Consider the following 24,433-nt stretch of genomic DNA (forward strand, 5'->3'; position numbering starts at 1 on the left):
ATTTCTTACTGCCTTTTCACTCTGGAACCCAAGGCCCCCCTGTGAGTGACACTACATCTTGCCAGTGACATTCTTGTACAGGTCCAGGCTCTGTCTCCAGCTCCCCAACCATTTAGACAGAGGCTGCACCGTAGCTGCTATGGTTATACTATGCTTTTCAGGCTTGATTCCTCACACAGGAGGGAGGAGCCGCTCCTCCTCCAAGAAGGCTCACACACAGGATCCTAGCCTCCGCCATGAGAGCAGAGGAGGGAGAGGCCTCTGTACTTACTGCAGTAACACCCTAAATGAAAATTGAGCTTTCAGAAATTGCCATCTATTTTTTTAAATTTTAATGTAGGGGTAGGGAGGTGTCTGTATCGTGGCCATCTGTTTTCAAGGTTAATTAACACCCCCTCACTTCTGGGTCTCCTTGTTTCTCCTCCTCTGCCTGGAACACAGCCCTCGCGTCATCATATAGCTAGTTCTTTCCCATTTTTGTATGTCTCAGCTGCACCCGAGAAACAGTCTGTGGTAGACACTAGCAAGGCTCTATTAACACAATATCTACATCCACCTTTTCCGAGCAAGCCCTCGTTTTCCGAAGAGTCAAGAAAGCTCAAACATTTATTTCCCAGACTCCCTCTCATCTAGGGTTCCAGATGGAATTTGGTGTCTCCCATGAGGTGTACTTGAGGGAGACCTGGATTTCAAACTAACACAGGAGGAACTCATGTTCCTGAAATGTGGTCCAGAGGTTGTCAGCAGCTGTGGAGGCTGCAGTTCCAGCAGACGCTTTCTGACTCCCAAACCATGCCGCCCTGGCTGACTCTGGAAGGAGATGCTGTAATGGGTTTCTGGTTCTGGCTTCCATGGGAGTTCCCACACTGAGCCAAAGCTACAGTTCTGTTGTAGGACTAATTCCTGAGGTCATCCATCCACCCGCTCCAATTATGTGTAAGCACTTAATTATTTTCTGCTTTAAACAGCTAAAGGAGCTTCTGTTATCTGCAACCGAGTCCTGATGGTGCTCTTCAGGCAAAGTGCCGGTGGGCAACAGGTTCTCAGGGTGAGGCCTTTGGGTCAGAGAGCTCTCTTGGACTTGAAGGCAGAAGAGAATCAAGTTTCCATTAGAGCAGCACCTCTCACAGTCTGGTTCCAGTGTCTGCAGTGGCGTCTGGGAACTTGCTGAAAATGCAAATTCCTGGACTGTAACACAGAACACAGACAGTGAAGGACAGGGAAGCCTGCAGGCTACAGTCCACGGGGTCGCCAAGAGTCGGACCCGACTTACTGACTGAACAGCCACCAACCACACAGAACTACTCAATCAGAAACTCTGGGAGTGGAGCTCAGCCACCTGTATTATAATGAAACTTCCAGATGATTCTGATGAGTGTGGAGCTGTGAGAACTGCTGCATTAGAGAGTGGTTATTAATAACCAATGGCATGTAACAGTCCCTGAAGTCATCACTTGCAGTTATAAAGAAGGAAATCCTTCTTGAGGACCCGTGATGGCTGCCGTTCATACGGTGGTGGAAGGCTGCTTCCAGCTGCTGTGGAAGCATTAAAGAAAGGAAGAAGCAGCTCTGGGCTATAAACTGTGAGGCCAAGTCATGATCAGAAAAGTAAAGAGTTTTTATGGCCTTCCTAAAACATTCTATCTGTTGAAGCACTAATGCAGCCGAAACCCACACTCAATCTTATCCTGCAGGTTGCTGAATTACGGTGGGATGAAATCAGACTTGCCACACCTCATACATGAACATCAGAGCACTGACCAGGAGTGGGTGAGGCGCCAGGAATGACACTGAGACATTTGAGAAGGCGTGGATAACTACACACACCAAACCACTCAGGCCGGGGTATGTCTAAGGTGTGGATAACTACACACACCAAACCGCTCAGGCCGGGATATGTCTAAGGTGTGGATAACTACACACACCAAACTGCTCATGCGGGGATATGTCTAAGGTGTGGACAAGTACACATACCAAACTGCTCACGCTGGAATATGTCTCTATAGTATAAATTTACAGTGCCTGTATTTTACAGTCATAGCACCTTTTTTCCTGATTATAATTACATAATATTATATACTTATGCTATACATATAGTCCCTCACTATTCTTTAAGTTCCAAGAGGGCACAGATTGATTATTCATTGTTATATTTGGAACACCTAACATAATACTCACATAAAACAGGAGATAAATATGAATGTTAAATAAAAAATTTGTGATCAAGCACCTAATCAATTAATAATATTTAAACAATATTTAATATTTTAACACAATATTTAATAATATATAATAATATTTAACAATAATTTAATTTGGTAAGAGCTATAATACAAACATTAAAATTGGTAATGAACCATGCTATGTCAGACACGACAGATAAACAGTAGACTGTGCCTTCTCTTATAGTTCAAGTATTCACTTTATTTACTTTTGAAAATTTTTATTTATAGCTGACTTCCTTCTTTCATTTGCACAATGAATACTTCACATTATAATTTTAAAAACTCAGTGTAAGTGGCAATAAAGTTTGATTCATTCACTGGCGAGAACACTGGAAACTCAGGATGGGAAAACAATTACCAAAACTTTTCTGCTTTTTTTTTAGCAGCTCTCGTAGGAAGTGACTTAAAATGGTCAACTCAAGGTGACTTCCCTCCAGTAGAGAATTGGTTATATATAACTCATACACAAAAGGTTTACGTTTATCTTAGAACACATGGTGCTTTTCTCTTCCAGTAAGTTTTCCACCTACCTGTTGTTGTTCTTTGGCTAATTAGAAAATGAGCGTATACTTTTATATACCTGTTAGCACAGCTGACACCATCATGGGCTCATGTTGACCTTCCACTGGCCCTCCCCAGGACTGTACTGTGTAGTAAATAATTTCTCTGTCATCAAGGGCTTTGTAGTTAATCGATATCATTTAGGTCCAGGTGACCTCTATGCTCTGCTAGCTCCAAACAATGGTGAAGACCTTCCCTAACATATTCCCAGTACCTGTAAGCCTAGTTACCCATGCATAAATCTTGACTTAGGAATGCACTCCCTGCTTCTACGCACCTCCCCCCAAACCCCAGGGAGGCTATAAAACTGTCCCAAAGGGCCCCCGTGGTGTGGAGTGCAGCACTGGATGCTTCCAGATTGTTGCTCATCTGCTCCCACCCTCTAAGTTACCTTACAATGAAATGATCCATTGCTTATATGGAGCTGCCTGCCTCATTTAAAGACACCATCTCAGGTCAGTGGGCACTTTTAGTTCCTGCCATATTCCAACAGCTTTCCTGGGTGTGCATAATTAGAACAGCTTAAGCAAAAAGACTTGGAACATGACAGGGAAGATGAAGGCCTCAGTGTTGCTTCTCCTGTATTAGAACTGATTTTCTTCCCAGTATCACCACTACTAACAGTAACTGGTACATAATGTGTATGTGGAGGGGGCAGATGCACCAGGAACTCTGGGCACTACAACTCTCTGAAGGAAGTTCCTTTATTATCCTCTTTTTAGAGGAAGAAACTGAGGCATAAAGAACAGAGGCACAGATTTGCCTGGCATCACAGAGGTGGAATCTCAACCCAGACATCTCTCTGGACTCACATTTTTAACCATCATGCTATATTCATGAAACTGAAAGCTGACAATGAAAATGTATCTCAGCACCCCTCAACACGACCAGCTCTATGACCAGTTAGCAGGCGGTTTTATTAAACTATTAAATTATTTCTAGCTTCATAATCATTTTAAGAAAAAAGAAAGTATAATCTTATTGAATGCTTTGAAGGATTATGAACTGTGTTATTTCATGCTAGATTACAGACTTTCTAAAAGTCTGAATTTTCCAGAATCAGTCATTCAACAAAGCATGTAAACCAGGTTCCTGCTAAGCAATCACTAAATAGTAGCTATTTCTATTATTATTATTATTAAAATATGACTCAAGGACTAGCAGTCTGATGGAGAAGACAGACACATTAATAATTGAAATATACAGATTTTTAAGTAATGACAACACAAGTATGCTGATAGTTTGCATGAGTGATTGCTAACACAGTGATGGAGAACTGAAGTACACATTTACTGTTTTAAAGTCATTTCGAATAGTTAATTCTGACTGGCCACAGGGTGCCCAAATTAAGCACTTCTGGGTGTGTCTGTGACAGTGTTCCTAAGGAGACGAGCATTTGAATCAGTGCCCTCAGCAGGGCAGACTACTCTCCAGGGTGGGTGGGTACCAGCCAGGCCACGGAGGGCCTGCACAGAGCCTAAGCTGGGAAAAGGAGGAATTCGCCCCTTTTTGCTGCCTCCCACCCTGCAGGAGTGGGGACATCCCGTACCTTCTCAGGCTCTTGGACCGGGATTTCAGCCATCAGCCTGCCCTGTTCTCAGGCCCTCAGACCCCACCAGACCACACCACTGGCTTCCTGGGTCTCTGGCTTGCAGACAGCAGACTGCCAGACTTTTCCGCTCCTGTAATCACGCGAGTCAGTTCCTAAGAATCTCTCTCATGTATATACAAAATCTCTACTGGCTCTGTGTCTCTGGAGAACCCTGACTAATAAAGTCATCTATCTTTATAAAGTCAGGGACAGTCAGTCCTAAGCTTTATCAGTGCCTTACTCAAGGCACATGCCGGCCCTTCTCTTACTCAACTATCGCTTATTATGAAGCAAGTCTTCACACAACGGACGGGGACAGCCTGGAGTCCCTGCTACACAACCATGGAAAGAAACTTGACAGGCGAGAATGCATTTAAAAACGCACAGTCTCCTTGAAGTCCATAAAGCACATGCTCATGGGAAATAATGATACACTTGGGTAAGGTAAATGTAACGGTCACTTAAAAATTATTGAGTTTCATATTTTTGGTGGATGCTCATGAAAAAAGGTTAATATTTAGCCTGTGGCAAAGTCTCTGGTAACCTCAGAAGAAAATAGAGACATGTGGCTACACAATATGCTCAACTGTATGATCTTTAGACAAAAAAGGTCACACTGTAGTCAAAGGCATTCCGCCTGCCTTAGGTCTGACATATCAAGTATCAGGAGGTAAAACAAAAATCAGAGAAACAACTCCTAATAGCCAACTGTTAACAACAGGCTCCTTATTCAGAAAGTTATTTATCATAATAACTCTGAAAAGAAGGACGGCTACTGAACTTGGTCTTCCATAAAATGTCAAATTCTTGCAATTAGCTTCAGTGTTTTATGAAGGCATTTTGTTACATTCCTCTTTGATGTTTATTCAATATAAATGTAAAGAGGAAAAGAGATTTTCCCCAATGATACGTTATTTAAGGAAGTTATCTACAGGAATAAAATTAAGATACTTGGCCTGTTTATTGGCAGCTGCAAGGAGAGACGCCCAGCCAGGTATTTTAAGCTCTCCGCATCAGTCTCCAGTCATTCTCTCAGCCCAGGGCATTCTGTACACAGCAGTCTGGGGCCAGGTCTTTGAACAAAGCCACACTGTAGCCATCACATTACACCTTACAGACATTTAATGTCTTCCTCGTGTTTAACGTGCACAGAAAACGTGTTCTTAAAGAAAAAGCCCCACACAATTAGTGTATAAGGCTGTTGGACTATATCTTTCTCTAAGAAGATTCAAATACAAATGAGAAAGAAACATTACTAATACAAAAAGAAGTGAATACTCCAACTCAGCACGTGGAACCAAATCTTAGAGAGAATGAAGAAGGGAGTAAGGCACAGCAGGACTAGATTAGTGTATTTTCTTCAGTAACTATACCAATGCATTTTATGATTTCTCCTTCCTTTTAACATTATATAGATGGATTCCTTTAAATCGCAATATGGAAGAGGCAGAGACTGTAAAAAACCCTGAAAAATTCGCATCAAGTTTTTTAAAACCATGTAAAGAAGGCACATGACCGTGTCAAGATTCCAATAAAGTCCATACCTGCTTATAAGTAAAACTTCAGAGAAAATGTATGACTGCAATTGGGACTAATACACAGACCTGGCTAACATCCAGTTAGTACATAAGAAGCTCAAGAACAGTGCCACCATACTTTGGAGTTAAGGCTGCCACTGGAATTAATCCACTTATCAAATGAAAGTAAGAAGAACCAAACAGAATCTATTAAATCTGGCAATGTGGAAGACATACAGCCCGATTCATGTTACAGACATCTATAAAAATGATGCATCGACTGACCGTGCAGAGGAAGTGGAAAGACCCAAACTTCAAAAATGTCCCGCTCTTGGTGAGGAGGCAGGCGCCTTAGTGGATGCCTTGTCACTACACGCAGTTCAGTGACACTGGTTGTCAGGCTCACAGGGTCAGCTCTCCTCCATCATTATCTGCTCAAAATTTTCCACTTACAAAATTTGATTGTCCATAGAGATTTTTCCCAAAGAAGTCCCAAAGAAGGAATGTGATGAGCATCTTGACATAAGGAACTGGCTCTGTCCTCTAACACTGCCTGCGGCATTAAGAGATTTGAATCAGGCATCTGGTCTTGCCCCTTACTGCTGGTACCTGCGGCATTCACAGACATGCCTGATCAAGACGGTTCCTGTGAAGTTACTGAAAGGGGAAGGTCAGGATGAGGTATAAATTCTGTCCTAGGACATCCTGCCTGAGTGGGCAGTTTCTTCCTCTCTCACTATTTTGGTACAGAACTTTCAGCATCACAGCAGGGTCTTAGTTTGCTTTTAGATACAACATCTGTGATTAAAGAAATTGCTATAAAATAGAATAAGCTATAGGGGCTGGAACTGAATCAGCACTGACTCCATGACAAAACTGGGAAGCTCATCTAAAAAAACTAAGCTCTACTAGATATTTATTTACTGTTATTCTAGCAAGACAAGGCAGAAAAGGCAACCGATCAATCAGATATGCAACTACTTGTAATAAACACTCATTTCATTCCAACATCTTAACTATGACTTTCTAATAATCATAGCCAGGTCAGCTGGGGTCCTTTTATTTTTAACTCAAAACTTGTGATGAAAGATCATTAAAGGGCATATGACAAAATGCTTGTATAAGGCTTAAGCCAACAAAAAATAAGATTAAAAATAGGACAAAAATGTCAAGTAATGCAAGGGCAAAAAAGGGATCCTGAATTTCCTATCAATTTTGTTATACTTTCTGCTGTAACTGAGACTTTTCTGAACACAGAAATATTTAGTGTACTTAAGCATAGTATTTCAAGAATGCATTTCTAAAAATAAAAATTAAGCAGTTGACAGCTTTTCAATTATTTTAGGTTTTAAATTGAGATGAACCATCAGACACATGACTAAGATAGCAATTCTGGTAATTACTGGATGAGGCAGGCACCTGTGTAGTTGGGGCTGCAAAGGAATTTTTATTAGGTTGATAGAAAACAGAGTTGAAATCATTTTCTGAATTTCAACCAATTTAAATGAATTATCTGACCTACGTTATCCTATGTTATCCTAAATTTCTCAATGCAGCTGCCAGAAATCTCTTTTCCAAATGGAACAACAGATGGTTTTGAACAATACTGCAATACAGCAATGCTCAGTTTTTCCAAAGTGTTTTTCTCTTGCTAAAATTATAAACATGATTGAGAAAATAATTTTCAGATTTTTCTGAAAGACTTATGCTATTTTCAAAGTAAAAAGCAAAATTTAATATCCTAATGAATTTTTTAGTATTATCTTTGCTGGTTTTTATCTAAAACAACACATGGAAGAGTGTAACCTAGCCTCGTTTTGCAGTAATGTTAATCCCACAGAGCTTGCAAGCACTTCAAAATGCTTCTCTCCATGTGATCATTTCCTGCTCACAGTATGCAGTAGGTGCAAAACTCTAGCACTCTAGGAGGATTAGACAAATGGGCAATTAAGCCTGATGTGAGAGATACTTTAAACTTTTAAACCTTTGTAAATAATTGAAAAACAACTCATTCCTTCAAACATCATCGTGAACAAAATAAATAACAGCCAATTCCAATGAGGCTAACCCCCAGAGAAGCTTAACCTTTCAGATGAAATCATCTCGAGTTCCTTCGACTGTTCTTGGCAGATGACTCAGCTTCATACTCAGTGATTTAATCAAGAATCTACAAGTCTGGTCCCTCCTTCCTTTCCTAGCTCATTCTCTCCAGGGCTGTGCAATGATGTGTATGCTTTGGGTCTGGACAGTCTGTCCTGGTACCTACTCACAACCTGGGAGGATCCTGAGTAGGGCAATCTAAACTCAACCTCAGATTCCATTTTCAAAATGCTAATACTGACCTTACAGGGTGGCTGTGGACTTAATACACTTAACACACACAAAGAACTTCAAACACACCATGTATGCGGTAAGTGCTCAGCGAGTGTGGGGCTTCCCTGGTGGCTCAGATGGTAAAGAACCTTCCTGCAAGGCAGGAGACCCAGGTTCCATCCCTGGGTTGGGAAGATCCCCTGGAGAAGGGAGTGGTGACTCACTCCAGTACTCCTGCCTGGAGAATCCCATGGACAGAGGAGCCTGGTGGGCTACAGTCCATGGGGTCGCAAAGAGTCAGGCACGACTGAGTGACTAACAGAGTCAGCGTAGCTATTATTACCACCCCTTTTCTCTGGTCTTGGCCAAAGAGATGTCTCTGTGATGCTTAGACCACTTCAAGGCCCAGATATCTGTCACCATCCTACATTCTTAGTCTCACCCTGGACCTTCCCCCTTTGTCCACAAACGTGTTGCCTCTCCTGCTTGTGAGCAAACTGCTCACAAACACAAAACAAAACAATAAAAAACTTCACACGATGCAGCCAACACCCTTCTTAGCTATTTCATTCTTTCATACAAAACATACTTTTTAAACTACTATTCATTTCCTCCACTTTCTCACCATCTAGTCTGACCTTTTGCATTTTCACTCCTGAAGCTGCCTTCTCAACCATCACCTAATCACTGAATCCAGCAGCCTTTCCTCAGTCCTGTTTCTCAACCTTCCTTCAACAACTGATGGGATCTCCTTCCTCATAAAAACTGTTCTGCTTGCTGCCCTAGATCTGCCTCCCTGTCTAACTGCCATGTGTCTGCCATAGCTGGTTTCTTTCCTACACCTTCCATCTACACATACACCCCAACAGTTCTACCCTCAGCCTTGCGCCTTTCCACATTCTCCCGCACTCGCTCCATTCCTAGTATTTCACTGTCATGGGACTCCCCCCAGGCCCTATCCCTTAACTTCCAAATTGCCGCCTCTCTTCTGGCCACCAGCCCCTCCCCACTCTGCACCTGCCTTTCCCAGCGCGCAAGATGTCTATTTGGTTGTTCCACCCACATCTCAAACTTACTGTGTTCTGTATCAAATCTATCTTTTCCTTCTTAATATTTCCACCTTGGTTAATGAAGGGGATGATCATTCTTTGAACTACCAAGGCCAGAACGTCTGAAGCATCTTTAACCTCCTCCCTCCCTAAAGCTCATCACAGCGCTGACGGGCAGTGCTCTGGAGATCGACGGTGTGAGTGTCTCTCCTGACTCTTCACTTCTGCCGGCGACCCTGGGCCAGTCCGCGAGCTTCGGCGTCCACCGCACGGCTTGTGCAGTTTACGTGGGAAAGCGTATGTAAGGGCAAGGGGGGCGACCATTGGCAAGCCACAATGACGATGACAGAGGAGGAAGCTCAGTGGCCTCGGCAGCGCTCTCACCCCCCTCACTCCCAGGACGTCCCACACACACTTCACGCTGTCTCACGTGAGCGGAAACGCAGAAGGCAGGCTTGCTTGTCAGTGTGGAAGTGCTTCGAGTTTTCATTAACCTCAACCAAGGCAATCTCAACCAACCCCCAAACTCAAGACCTTCTTACATATCAATGTGCTTTTCTCTCCTAGCATCCTAAATAAGAACTTTGTGAGCATTCAGGAATTGACCTTATTTGAACCCAATTTCAAATAACATTCTGCAAGCCGTATGGTTAGAAATTAAAACCATTCTCCATTTTTAATAACGCAGAGTACGTTATCAGTAACGAGCTATAAAATCTTTGTTGTTAGTACTCAAACCAAACAACCACCTTGCAATCCCCTGTCCACACTTCCCCAGGAACCAAAAACTAAATTTAATTTTGGCTTAAGAAAGATGTAAAGATTATAACAATTACTGGGAAAATATCAGAATCATTTAATGTGTTACAAAATCAATACAATGTTATCATTTGCTCTGTGTTATCACTGAACTTCTATCTAGCCTTGCAAAAAAATAGGTTTGATTAGACCTTTTTTATAAATGTCCATATAAATATTTACCACATTTAATTAAAGGTCTAGGGGACCACTACCCACCGCAGCAGCTGCCCTGAGAGAAGCATATCTACGTCTTAATTAGCTGCCTCTGTTTAGTCATTTCTACAGAGGAGGAGGAGGAGGATTACCGCTAAGGATTGGAGCTCTCTGGTCTCTTCCTCTGCAGCTGAAGCATGATAAGACAGAACCTACGGGGCGAGAACAGAAGGAATGCATGTTATACAAAAGAGGAATACCCAACACAGACCACAGCTTCAAGCCTGGGATTCTCCCAAGCCTTCCTGCAGAGGTATCTAGACTCCTGAGAACATCGTATCTTCTTTGCTGCTTTCTTCAACAGAGAGAAAATCTCGGATTTTTATTCAAATGCTTCTTATGGAAACGGAAAGTTACACTCCCTGTGTTCAAAGAAAACTGTCACTTTTCCTCTGACACTGTTGATACAACAAACACATTATTGATAAGTCACACTATTCGCTCAAACTTGGCAGAAAATTCTGTGTTGCTTTTCTTAAACAAAAATACTGACTTTAGCTATTTTACTGATGTACTGAACCAAGATAAAAGACTTCTGCATAAGCTGACATTGTAATGTTGATATTTAGGAAGAAAGCAGTCTGGAAGTGGCTCTTGGAAGAGGCCTGTAACCACTGTAGAATTCATAAGGGAAAACTGCATAGCAGAGAGATAAATGTCACCCAGATTCAGGGATACTTTTCTACCCACAGGATTCAAGAACGGAGAAGAGCAGAAGTGGCCTATAAATCCATCTGTTAACAGCAGAGGACACCTAGGCCCAGGGAGTCTCATCACTGGCTGTGAGCTCACAGCCAGTGAGAAGAGGGCCTGGGACCCAGCTTTCATCTCGTAATCTCGTACACTCTTCACCATCCTGGTGGAGTTACAAGAAGATAGTAAGGCAGATTTACTATCTTCCCATAACTTGTGAATCATTAATTCCCATTTTCAAACCCGATAACTTCCAAATGATGGGACAGTATTTTAGATGTTCTTCTAAACCAGGGTAGTTAAATTGTCATGTTAAATAGACATGTTAAATTGTCTATCATATTAAATATTTTTAAAAGTTCATTTTTGACAGAGTTAACACAGATTTACTAAAATCTCTTAAAGTTTTAGGGTCAGCGATAAAAAGGTACCTCATTTTCAGACTTTAAACGGTGAGTCAAATAATTCAGTGGCCCAAACCAGTTTTCCTTGAACTAGTTTTTAAAACTGTAAGCAATTAAAAATCTAAAGCCAAATGGTAAATATGTCTAAATACTGTGATTCAGAACATTATAGTACGGTAATACATGTGACTTGTCTTACGGTTTCCCTAGGAAACCTAGGGAACCTCGGAGCTGCTGTTTCCCGCTGCCATGAGACTGACAGGTCACAGCTGCTGACACCAGGGCGGCGGTTTGTTGAGAAAGGCTAAGATGGTGGCCCTGAACTAGTCTAATATAAATCAACGCAATGCAACATGGGCAAAGGAATAAAGGAATAACATGACACGCTAAGTTTAAAAAATTAATCTTATCACACGCTGAAGATAGAAATAGCACCATACTCATAGGGTTGTAAGGATTAACTTTCGTTAGTACATGTGAGAACACAGAGTAAGCATTTGATAAAGGTTAGCTATTTATTGTTGTTTTACTGTCATTATAATGATGTCTTCTAGGTCAAAATAATTCCCGAAGAAAACATAAGGGATTTATGTCCCTAGGTTTTATCCAATGCCTTGGGAGAAAAGACTTTCAAGGTTAAATCTGTGATCATAGATATGATTTCCTACAATGAATTGAAATTGGAAAATGGATATACTAAGTGAAAGTACAAGTACTCATTTTTAACTGAAATAAAACTACAGTGTAAAAACAGAAACAAAACTCAGTGAGGAAGATACTCAGAAACTGTGAACAAAATTATACCTGGGATTTGTCTCAAAATAATCAATGGATTAATAGGGAAGAAGAGAGCAGAGAAGTGGGCAAGAGTATGGATGGAATGATAGTAGCCACAGGTCAATAATTATTGAAGACAGCTAATGAAGACATGGGGGTTCCCTAGTTAGCCTCTCTACTTCAGCATTATGTTTGAAATTTTCCAAATAAGAAGTATGTTTAAAAAGAGATTAATTTCTAATTGATAGCTGGCTTAGAGTCAATTCTTCAGTACAGTTATGGAAACGGTAAAAAAATATGTTAAAAATTGTATATACACATGCACACACATGTAAATACATATGTATGCGTACATTTAATGTAAAACATATGTATACGTGTGTGTGTGTGTGTGTGTATTTGAAACAGATTTCTACTGATTTCTAATCCAAAGTCTCTTATATAGTACTTTACTAAAATTATTTGGAGTTTTATATTCACATTAGAAAGTACACCATCTTGGGTACTGGTAAACAGCTGGAGGAAAAGTTACAATCTATAACTCAAACATTGATTTCTACTGATCTCTACTGGCTAAGAGCAGGCAAACACTAAAATATATTTCACACCAGTGTGTGAATGACTAGGGAATGCCCTTTCTGAAGTCTAACTCCCTAGACTGGTCTACGATGTAAGAAATTTCCATCTTGCACAAAGTGAATGCTCTCAGGCCGTCAGTGAGACGTCTGGAGATGGCTGGCCCGCGTGGGTAGGCGCATCCTGCTTGGGAGGGAGTCTTGTCTGAGGCCAGGCCCCAAGCCCGTAGTTCACACTCAGAATCACCTGGGGGAGGCTGGTAGGAACACACAGATTCCCAGCCTCCACCCAGGACGTACTGAATCAGAATTTTCTCAAGATCCACAATTCTGTAATTTGGAAGAGTTTTCCCTTTTCCTCATTTCTGATTCTGAGTGCTTGGGATATCTGGTTTTGTTGTTTTGATGTGTGAACACAGCTGTTCATGAGGAGAGATGGGAGGCTCAGGCAGTGGAGAAAGGACAGACAGGGCGGGGACTATCATCAGTGTGAGCGGCTCGTCACTAGGGTCCAAGGACCGCTTTCGGCGGAGAAAGCGGAGGACGGAGGGGCCCGGGGCCTGAGCTTTGATGTGGTCGTATGACCTTTGACAAGTTTCTCAAGTATGCTGGGTCTCAGTTTCCTTAGCTGTTTAAGTGAGGAGAGAGGAAGCACGTGGTTCTCGCCGGTCACAGTGATGTAACAGACCCCGAGCGCTCCGCAGGGAGGGGCGGCGGCCGGGAGTGCGCCCAGGGAGGCCGAGGCGTCCCGCAGGAGCACCCACCTCTAACGTGACCATCTGCTTGGCCATGGCTCTCTCCACCGCTTCGTACATCTGTGTGTTCTGGATCCCCAAGCCACAAAAGATGACAAAAGCTTCCAGAAACTGTTCATCGTTTCGGTTGAAAGGCTTAACTTTGCCAGTGGTTTCCTCCATCTTATTAACAAGTTGGCAAACCCCTATAATAATCCAAGAAATTGAACAGATGTTACTATTCATAATCACAGTATGCACTGACTTTAACACGGGCCCCCAAAGGTCTAGGGCTTTTCTTTTAGGAGTGCTTGGCATCTCCAAATAGTTAAACGGATCCTCACACAAAGAAGCTAGAACAATGAACTGAGTTAATTTACATGCAAACTCATTTCACACAGTCCTAAATGTATGTTGTCTATGTTCAAAAAGATCCTAGACTACTATTTTCTTCCAGATTCTGTCACAAGTTTTATATCAGTTGTATCCCCAAAGACAATTTGTCCTTTGGAGACTAATTGGATTTTTGTACTCTTGCCAAGAGAACAATTTTGATGCACATCAGAATTTTGGGTCACCCAGGCTGCCTTTCCTTACTGAGAAATCAGAAGTTAAAAAACACAATTATCCACAAAACAGAATGTAGTTTGAGACAGTCTCAAATTTCCAATATGTACCTCTGTGTCCAGGAGAATATTTCCAATCATTTTTGATACTGCAAATAAATGCATGTAGAGATGACTATTTACTTAGATATAAGAGCAGAATTCATCTTTGAAGAAAATCATAACCAGACCTCCCAAGTCCTGGTCTTTCTTAGAAAGTCAAACACATAGTATATATAAATGGAAGACTATGTCAAATCGTAATTGAACTCGTTGTTCTATGGGGCTCCGATCGTAAGGGGTCTCTGCGAGGAGTCTGATGACCTTGTACCTCTGGGTAACAGTGCTGCTAACGTCCCGTCTCTTCTGTCTCTACATATGTAACACAGACTTCCATCACGGCCTACTGTGGAGGAGGCGCGGTGCTCAATGCTTCAGGACACACGTGGACTCCGGTCTGCATGATTCACACCATGAGAAAGGGGCGCTCACATCCGCTTTAAAGATGAAGACACTGAGTCTCGGGAAGGTCAAGTCATGTGCTCCAGGGTGCTTATGTTTAAAGCTGAAACCCCAGCTCAGCCTAGCCCCAAAGACCAGATTATTACCGTACATCTGCCCTGTGCCTTTTACCCCCGTCTGATGACTGTTGGCAGTTTCCTGACTGCCTCTTGCTCACCCACACCTTTGCCTGTAGTTTTCCGCTGGTCCCAGTCTCTTTCCTGTTGCCCAGGAGATCCCTACATCTAGATCCCTACATGCCCTTCACAGGGAGCTCCCAGAGGCCTCCCACTTCCCCAGGGGAGGCAGACACCTCTCCTATCTCCTTAACGTTTACCAGCTGGAGGATCATCGGGAGTTTTATTTCTGTCTCTCTTTCTAGACTGTACATATCCTGGGCTTAAGAGATTTTATTTTTCAGTTCCACTTCCTTAGTTAGCCAGGCCTGGCACACAGCAAGACTCAAAAAATGTTTACCGAATTAACGAAAGGATGCAAGACTACAGTTCTGACCCAATTGCTTTCCCATGAAGATTGTGGTTGGCTATCTCTTTATTTTTCCTGGAGCATAAAAGGATTTCAGAGAGTCTGAAATGATGCATGGTTGCACATGTAGTCCCTTTATCACCAGTGGTGTGCACTTTATTTTTAACACTACAAATTATCTGTATCCTCCTTCTGCTCTTTGTTTGTGGGAGTTTTTCTATTTTAGATAGTAAAGCCATCCGTATCTACCAGTGTTACCACTGCAGAGGTTACTTCTCTAACACTTATTCCATTATCAAGAAAAACTTAAAATTTGGACACTGCAAGTAAAAACCATTGAGTAAATGGCAATCAGCATTCATCATTTTAAAAGACCACATACCATGTACAGTGCAAACACAAGGGTTATGTCCTCCAACCTTTGTGAATCCCCAAATTATAAACATGGGACTGTTTATGTAGGCATCTGGCTATCTCCCACATCACATGTTCTTGAGAGTCATGCATTCCTTATCTTCATAGCACAATGTAACTGCTTTTCAGTTGTTACTAAGTTTTCTCCTGCTTGATGGGCACTTTGCATAAACAGGATTTTTCCTTTTGTCACTTCATAAGATTGACTGTGCATATGGAAAGAAGACAGGCCGTGGTCATCAGGCAGTCTGCTAGGCTTGGGGCCGAGGTAAGGAGCTCTCTCCTGGACAGCAGTTCAAATCTAAGCCTCAGTCAGTCATTGAATGAATACATTGTTGTTTAGCCGCTCAGTCGTGTCCAACTCTTTGCAACCTCATGGATCACAAGGCTCAATCTGGCTCGCCAGGCTCCTCTGTCCATGGGATTCTCCCGGCAAGAATACTGGAATAGGTTGCCATTTCCTTCTCCAGGGGATCTTCCCAACCCAGGGATCGAACCTGTGTCTTCTCCTGTGCCTCCTGCATTGCAGGCAGATTCTTTACTGATGAGCAACCAAGGAAGCCCAGTAAGTGGTATTAATTAATACCCCAGGAATTGAAAGGTACTAAAACGGCATATTCAGCATACAAACAGCAGGAGTTGTCTGTACCAACCACAGCTCAGGGCAGAACAGCGAGCACGTGTCAGAATCCGCCTCGGCAGACAGGCAGACACAGAGTAACACTCAGAAAGCTTGGACCCATTTACAGACAGTTTTCACAATGTATTTCTTAAAGATGTGGAAGAATGGATGAAGAGTATAGTAATGAAATTTAAAACTGGTCATTTGAAATGCCACATCTACTAGCAAGTGATATAAAATCAGAAGCACTTATATATAAAAACAAAGTAGTCATTGCAGAACCAAAATTAAAACAGAATCACTCAGCCAAAATCAATCACTATGTACAACCATAAAATAAAATATTCAAAAACATATTAGGTGAAACCCGAGAAGTAGCACAGTTAGATAATAAAATATCAGTGTTACGTAATATTATTAGTTCACAAAGTACTTGCACAGACATTATTTCACATGCTCACAACAGCAGCTCTGAGAGCTAGTTGGCACTGAAGGCCTCTGGAAATTATGCTGAAGGGAACTAGGTAGTTTCTCAAATCACACACTGAGGTTTCCTTTTCTATAACTCCAGGAGGCGGACGTTCTTACCAACCAGTTTTCCTGCTGGCTTTGTGGCAGAGCAGGGCGTCACCTCTTACATCCTGCCTGTGGTCTCAGGTCTTCTTTCCCACACAACATGGGGAGATGCCCAAACTGTTAATACTCATGGCTCAGACAGTAAAGAATTGGCCTGCAACGCGGGAGACCTGGGTTGGATCCTTGGTCAGGAAAATCCCCTGGAGAAGGGGATGGGAAGCCACTCCAGTATTCTTGCCTGGAGAATCCCATGGACAGAGGAGCCTGGCGGGCTACAGTCCATGGGGTCACAAAGAGTCAGACACGGCTGAGTGACTAACACACACGCACACACAAGACCTGCCCTTTTATACCCTTATGACCTACCTTGCAAAAAAATTTTTTTCAAGACATTTTCTTCAAGATATTTGCCAATTATTTTAATTTAGGAAGTTTCTCGCTGTAGAAAAGATTTAATTTCTCAAGTAAGTCATCTTTTAAGTTTTCAACTATAGTGTCTTGCTTTTAAAAGAAGCTTCCTGTTTTAAGATTACATATAAACCAATATTTTCCTCTAGCACTTTTACAGATTCATTCTATCATATTCAATCTTCTAATTCTACTTAATTCCCCACCCCCCACTAAATTGCTACTGGATTCTTATGAAACTTAAATAGTTATTCATCCTTTAATAATTTAAATTGTCACCTCAAATAATAAATTCATATTATTTCAACAATGTGCTTTTTTCACATTTAAATTTCATGAAATCAGTTTGCATTCTCATCAATTGCTTGTAATGGTATAACTAAAATTATGTTTTTCTTTCTTTGAGTTACATAAAATGGTGTCTTTCAACCAACGACATCTTAGAAACAGAAATGTAGTCTATTATATACCAACACAAATTATATCGGACTTGGGTCGGCATTTAGACTTTCTATTGTGTCCCATCAATCTTGCCATCTTCTCGAGCACACATTTAATACTTTTAGTTATGCTACTTATACAGCATTATTTTAATTTCTGATAAGGCAATTCTCTATCCATCAACCCTGATTATTTTGCACTATCCGTCCAGAAGAATTTTATAAATACTTCTTTTTATATGTCCTCTAGATGAATTTTTTATGTTTGTTAAGAACTCCCTTCCCCTTTGAAAAACAATCTTATCAGGACATGTATTAAAATTGAAATAAAACCTAATCTGCAAAAACTTAACATCTTAAAAAAATTCTCATCATCAGGGAATGTTTTGTCAGTTCATGTACTGAAGATTTTCAAGTTATCTAGTACAGTTTTATAGTTCTCCTCACATAGATGTTCCTATCTCTGACAAAGTTTATTCCTTGTTACTACTCTATATGAGATTTTTTCCCATTATTATTTTCCAACAAATTTGTCTTGCCATGTAAGAAAGTTATTTTCCTTTAACGATTTGAAAGCCAGGCACTTTTGCAACTCTCTTTTTAGATAGCTACTTTCAGCTGATTCTCCTGGGTTTTTCCATTTAACAATCGTATCATATTGTAAGTTATTTTGCTATTTCCTTTTCCATACCTCGCCTTATTTCATCCTTTCCTGTCCTCTGGTTGCTTTGGTAAGAATTGGGTATTACTTTGGGTAATAGTGTTCTTTTTTTTTTTTTTTATGGACTTAAAAAATATAACTTTTTCAACTAACTTCCATGAGAAATTTTAAATTCTTCTTAGTATTAAGTTAGTAAGTAAGTAAGTGTGAGTTGCTCAGTCGTGCCCGACTCTTTGCGACCACATGGACTGCAGCCGACCAGGCTCCTCTGTCCATGAGATTTTCCAGGCAAGGATACTGGATTGGGTTGCCATTTCCTTCTCCAGGGGATCTTCCCAACCCAGGGATCGAACCCAGGTCTCCTGTACTGCAGGCAGATTCTTTAACAACTGAGCTACAAGGGAAGCTCCTTAGTATTGGTTATTATCAATTTTTATAGAATTTCTGTTTCATCAAAACATATCACTTTTTTGTTACAGTGTATTTTCTAACATCTTTTAATATTTCTTCTGCATCTATAATTATATTTGCTTTCTCATTCCTATTTGTGTTTCTCTTATTTCCCTCATTATCTGTGTTGGATGTTTGTTTACTGTTTGCCCATCATCTCGATTTACTATCCCTTTTCATTTCATAAATTTCTCTTTTCAATTTCTTTCTTCTGCTTTCTCTCTTCCTATTCATTTATTTATTTTGGGGGCAGTGTGAGGAGTGAGATGAACACTTAGTTGAAATAGTTTAATTATTTACTGTTTCAGCCCAGTCGCTCAGTCATGTCCAACTCTTTGTGATCCCATGGACTGCAGCACACCAGGCCTCCCTGTCCATCACCAATTCCCGGAGTCCACCCACACTCATGTCCATCGCATCGGTGATGCCATCCAACCGTCTCATCCTCTGTCATCCCCTTCCCCTCCCGCCTTCAATCTTTCCCAGCATCCGGGTCTTTTCCAATGAGTCAGCTCTTCGCATCAGGTGGCCAAAGTATTGGAGTTTCAGCTTCAGCATCAGTCCTTCCAATGAACACCCAGGGCTGATCTCTTTTGGGATGGACTGGTTGGATCTCCCTGCAGTCCAAGGGACTCTCAAGAGTCTTCTCCAACACCACAGTTCAAAAGCATCAATTCTTCAGTGTTCAGCTTTCTTTATAGTCCAACTCTCACATCCATACATGACCACTGGAAAAACCACAGCCTTGATTAGGTGGACCTTTGTTGAAAAAGTAACGTCTCTGCTTTTTAATATGCTGTCCAGGTTGGTCATAACTTTCCTTCCAAGGAGTAAGTGTCTTTTAATTTCATGGCTGCAGTCACTGTCTGCAGTGATTCTGGAGCCCAGAAGAATAAAGTCAGCCACGGTTTCCACCGTTTCCACATTGCCATGATCTTTGTTTTCTGAATGTTGAGCTTTAAGTCAACTTTTTCACCTCCTCTTTCACTTTTATCAAGCGGCTCTTTCGTTTATTATTTCCTGATTAATAATAGCAAAATATTTAAAGCTCTACATCTCCTCTGAATACAGTTTTGACCTTATAGCTTGCATTTTTATATTAAGTTGAGGTGGCCACTAATTTTCTGAAATGCTATACTTTCATTTTTTTTTTCTTCATAGTGAAAACTTTTATATTTGCAATTAGCCAGCTGGACTCAGTTTAGATGATCCCAATTTTGTTGGCAACATCCAAAGCATCATAGTCAGGAGCCAGTCGAACATACGCCTTCTTCTCTCCATCAAGCCTGATCAGAGTATTGACCTTAGCCACGTCAATGTCATAGAGCTTCTCCACAGCCTGTTTAATCTGGTGCTTGTTGGCCTTGACATCCACAACGAACACCAGTGTGCTGTTGTCTTCTGTTTTCTTCATGGCTGACTCGGTGGTGAGGGGGAATTTGATGCTGGGTAGTGGTCACGTTTGTTTCTCCTCGGGGCGCTCTTCCGAGGATATCTGGGCTGCCTCCTGAGCCTCAGTGTTTTGGGCCGCCGGAAGGTGGGTGACGTCCGGATCCTCTTTTTCTTGTGGCTGTGGACTCCTTTCAACACAGCTTTCTTGGCCTTCAAAGCCTTTGCTTTGGCTTCAGCTTTAGGAGGGGCAGGGGCTTCCTTCTTCGCCTTTGGCGCCATCTTCATGAAAAGGGTTTCTGAAACTTCTTACCACGGGCTTATACAGCCAACGCTCTATACTTTCATTTTGACTTTTGATTTCTTCTTTGACATTTGGGAGAATGTTTTCAGTTTCTAAGGGAGCTTTTCCCTTCTAATTTATCCTTTTATTATGCATTTCTAGTTTTAATGCACTGTGTTCCATGACAGTGGTTTTCAATTCTACTTTCCAGAAATGACTAAGTTTATGTTGTATGTGTGTATTTGTAAATTTCTAATGGGTATTTGAAAGAAATTTGTGTTTTTAAATTATGACATATAAAAGTAAATGCATGCCAATTAAATCATTTCATTTTTTAATCAATTCTAATGTTTCCTCTTTTCCTATTTAGCATTCTAAGAAAAATATATTAAAGACTCTCATTGTGACTACCATTTTGTCCATTTCTCTTTGTATTTTTAATAGCTTTGACCTTTATATGTCAATGATGTTATTTACTTTATTAGAGGCATTTATGACAACTACACTTCCCTCTGTGAATTTAACTTATTCATTGCAAAGTGATTCTGTACATTATGCTTTTATCTTAAAATCTACCCTGATACTAATATTGTTATCTCTATTCAAATTTTGCCCATTTTGTGTACAGCAAGTTCTTACAAATAGTATACACTTCATATTAATATGTTCTAGAAATCCCGCAGTGTTGGTGGTCCAGCAAAGGTTAAGTTCTGTTTTCCAGGGCTACTATGAAGTTTCCCTTATTTTTCTATTTCTTCAATCAGTTCTTGAAACTATAACCCTTATGTTTATTTTCATTCTGTAGATTTTCACTTTTATAAGTTAAAGATATAATATCCTTTTTTTTTTTTTCTCATTTTCTTCCAATTGCTACTGTCCCTACAGTCTTATTTTCTGGTGCTTCTTATCATTAAACACAATTTACAATTCTCTAACTGGGAAAAACTGAATACCTTAAGCAACACAGGCAATATGTACCATGTATGACACTGCACAAAGTAATTATGTTTGCATTAGGAAAATCCTAGCAAATATTTTTACAAACAACTGAATAGATTGCCAAATGATATAATTTAATATGAAAAATAAAATTAAGTAGTCAAATTTAAACTTATATAATTTTACAGCATTTACTTACGCCTTGGAATCATATTGCCACACATAGATGAGCAGAGAATTAATATGAGTTTAGAAAATACATTCTTTAAGGAACACATACTTCTCTCTCTAGCTTCACTGTGTCAATAACATGTGGTGTAACACTATGATTTGTATTACTTTTTCACTAAAAAAAAGAGATATAAATGTAAGTTATCTAAAGTGGAAATGTTCTCAACAACTTTTCTTTTTGGATGGGAATGGGACTGGTTTCTTCAAAACATGCCCTGAAACTGACATGGAAAATAGGCATAAGTATTTCTAGTAAATGTAAGAAAAAGACAAACTTAATCTAATAAATAGGGGAAATAATTGGTTAAAATAAATGAATGCTTCATGAGGAAAGGAGCTTCTTAACAGTGTTGGAAACAAAGTGGTGGAAACATTCTGTATCAGCCAGACCACTGAGAAAACATTTGCTACAAAAAAATACCTTGGAGAATACATTTAATGATACAATAGGCCCTGCACTGGTCTAACGTCTACAATTTCATCTAATTGTCAGTAATGGAAAAAAAGGAAGGAAAGAAAGATTACAAAAACCACATGGGCCGGTCTGTCTTTCCGCATGTAACTCTGTGGGGATTCTGTATTAGAATTACATAATAGCAAAATCTGGTCTGTGACATGTAAGAAAAATTATTACAACCATGCTATTTTCCATGCTACATCTGTGAGTATAAAGTACAGTTGAGAATTCAAATTTTCTGTTTTGTCACACTTACAGAACAGTGGGGAACACTGAAAATTTTCCCTATTGGAATTACCTTGAACCCCCACCAGCAATCTCACTAGGGTATTTTTCTTTCTTTTAATTGGTAGGGAATTTTTCCTTCCCTAAAACAACATTTGCTTACTTTTGACTCTTGTTATCAAATATGAGAGGCACAAAATGTATGCAAACAGAAATCTGATTATTTTAGCTGGTACTGTTCTTTTCCGGTTCACTTGCTGGAACAGTGACAGGACCATAGAATGTGGCTTCCGAAGGAATCTGAAGGCTGTGACTTAGTTGTGTTAGGTGCCCATCACTGTTTAAACGCTTAAACGGAGAGTGGAACCAGGTGGATATCCTGAGTCCTGTTCCCATCCTGTGGGATGTTCCCACAGGAACAGGAGTCCTGTTCCCATCTCTGTGCTTCCCCAAATGACTCTTATCACTTGTGTAAAGTGATGAAAAAGCCTGATTATAACTTCCTCTAGCCACTCCCCATTCCCAATTATTCCAAAGAGATGCTGCTGAGAAAAAGTGAAGACATGACTTACTGTGGCCAGCTGCCACTCTGTCTTCCTTCTCACCAAAACATATTAGTATTCATAAATGATGCATTGCTTCTGGAATTCATTTCACATTTTCAAAGGTCAAAGGCAGCTTGTTGTAAGCTCTACACTTCTATCAAAAAGTGTAACATTTGCAATGCAGTTTGCACCTAACTCCCTAGGATATAAACTTCCATAATCCAGACATTTACTCAGTGTCATACCATAGGGCACCTCCGTCAGTTTTCTTTTGTTTCTGTTAGGGATCTGATCAGTGATATCCTTGAAAAGAGCTAATACATGAATTCACTAGGTTCTCCTTTTTTCTCTGAGAACTGAGAGGTGTGCAAGTGAAGAACAGCCTTCAGGGAGTCACCAGGCTGTCTTCCAAGAGGCTGATGAGGCAATTCACCAGTGAGTCCAGCCCCGGAGGCTCGGAAATTAGATTACCATGCCGGGGACATCTCCTGCTCTCTGGGGTAGAGAACAGTACCTCAGCTCACAGACTGACTTATGAAACCAGAATAGTATCAAGAAATGGGTACCAACAAGAAATGGGTCTGCCTCAGGAATGCGAGCAGTGCACCTGTAACTCAGCCCATGACCTCAAGTCCAGGTGGCTGATCTACGATAAGGAACATCTGGCAAAGCGAGCCACGCATTCATGAGGCCAGGGAGAAGGCATGCTCTTCACCTGAGTTAACGTATCTTGGAAAGTAAACAGTCAGAACAAGGGAAGTCAGACTGGTGGGCTGTTTAAAGGTGTAAGTCGGTGTATCTGTCTCAAAGCGAGGACGCACACCAGGAGGACTGGATCACTGGGAAGCACCAGGGACCACCTGCTGCATGCACAGCCACCCAAGGGTGGTCTCGTTGAGTGGTTAGAAGAGCCTATGCACCGGTCCAGCCTTCCATACCCATCTCCACGGAAGGGGCAAAGGTTGCCAGGCTACTGGACAGAACTGGAGAGGCAATTTTAGGTCTCCCCCGTCCCACTTTCATAAACAACACCTCCCTCCCCCACCTTTCTGACTGACACTCTTCTTTAATAAAATTACAGTCAAATCTTGGAACTAACCAGAATTTTTTTTTTTTCTGGAAACTGATTTTCAACCTGGAAACTAATCAGATTTTTAAGGTAAATTTATACAGCTAAGTCTTGCACCATTAGGGTTTTTATTTAAAAGTTTAAACCTTTATTTCAACTTCTAGGGGGAATATTTAACAGTTCAGGCTATTTTCATCACGCATGTGTTGGTCGCTCAGTCATGTCCAACTCTTTGTAAACTTATAGACTGGAGCCCGCCAGGCTTCCCTGTCCATGGAATTCTCCAGGCAAAAATACTGGAGTGGGGTGCCATTCCCTTCTCCAGGGGATCTTCTCGACCCAAGGATTGAACCTGGGTCTCCTGCTTTGCAGGTGGATTCTTCACCATCTGAACCACCAAGGACGCCGTAACTGGCATATAAATTTCCTTTTCTACTCTTAATATAACCTGCCGTGCCAAGAAACAAACATGTCAGTAACAGGAAACATCATCTCATTTTTCAGAGAATGTCTTCTTCCACCATTCCTGCAGTAGACATGTTTTACTAAACTTTATATAAGAATGTAAACTCCCTGAGGCAGGGATTTTGGCTTATTCACTGATTTATTCCAGGTGCCGAAAACATGGAGTGTTCAATGAATACAACCTACAATCTAAACCACATCATTCAAAAAAGAA

At 40.9% G+C, this 24,433-nt stretch overlaps 1 protein-coding gene and 1 pseudogene across 2 annotated transcripts in view; both read right to left on the minus strand.

Moving 5' to 3' along the window:
• Nucleotides 1–24,433, minus strand: part of PDE5A (phosphodiesterase 5A) — a 127,314-nt gene that overhangs the window by 42,888 nt on the left and 59,993 nt on the right. For both annotated transcript variants that reach the window (XM_043438405.1, XM_043438404.1), the window contains exons 9-10: nt 13,484–13,659; nt 10,363–10,422 (exon numbers count right to left, since the gene is read on the minus strand). In XM_043438405.1, the coding sequence (XP_043294340.1) occupies nt 10,363–10,422; nt 13,484–13,659 (236 nt within the window). The remainder of the gene's footprint in view (nt 1–10,362; nt 10,423–13,483; nt 13,660–24,433) is intronic.
• Nucleotides 19,598–24,082, minus strand: LOC122422135 (annotated as a pseudogene).

This window comes from Cervus canadensis, chromosome 19 (assembly GCF_019320065.1).
Source record: "Cervus canadensis isolate Bull #8, Minnesota chromosome 19, ASM1932006v1, whole genome shotgun sequence".
Classification (NCBI taxonomy): Eukaryota; Metazoa; Chordata; class Mammalia; order Artiodactyla; family Cervidae; genus Cervus; species Cervus canadensis.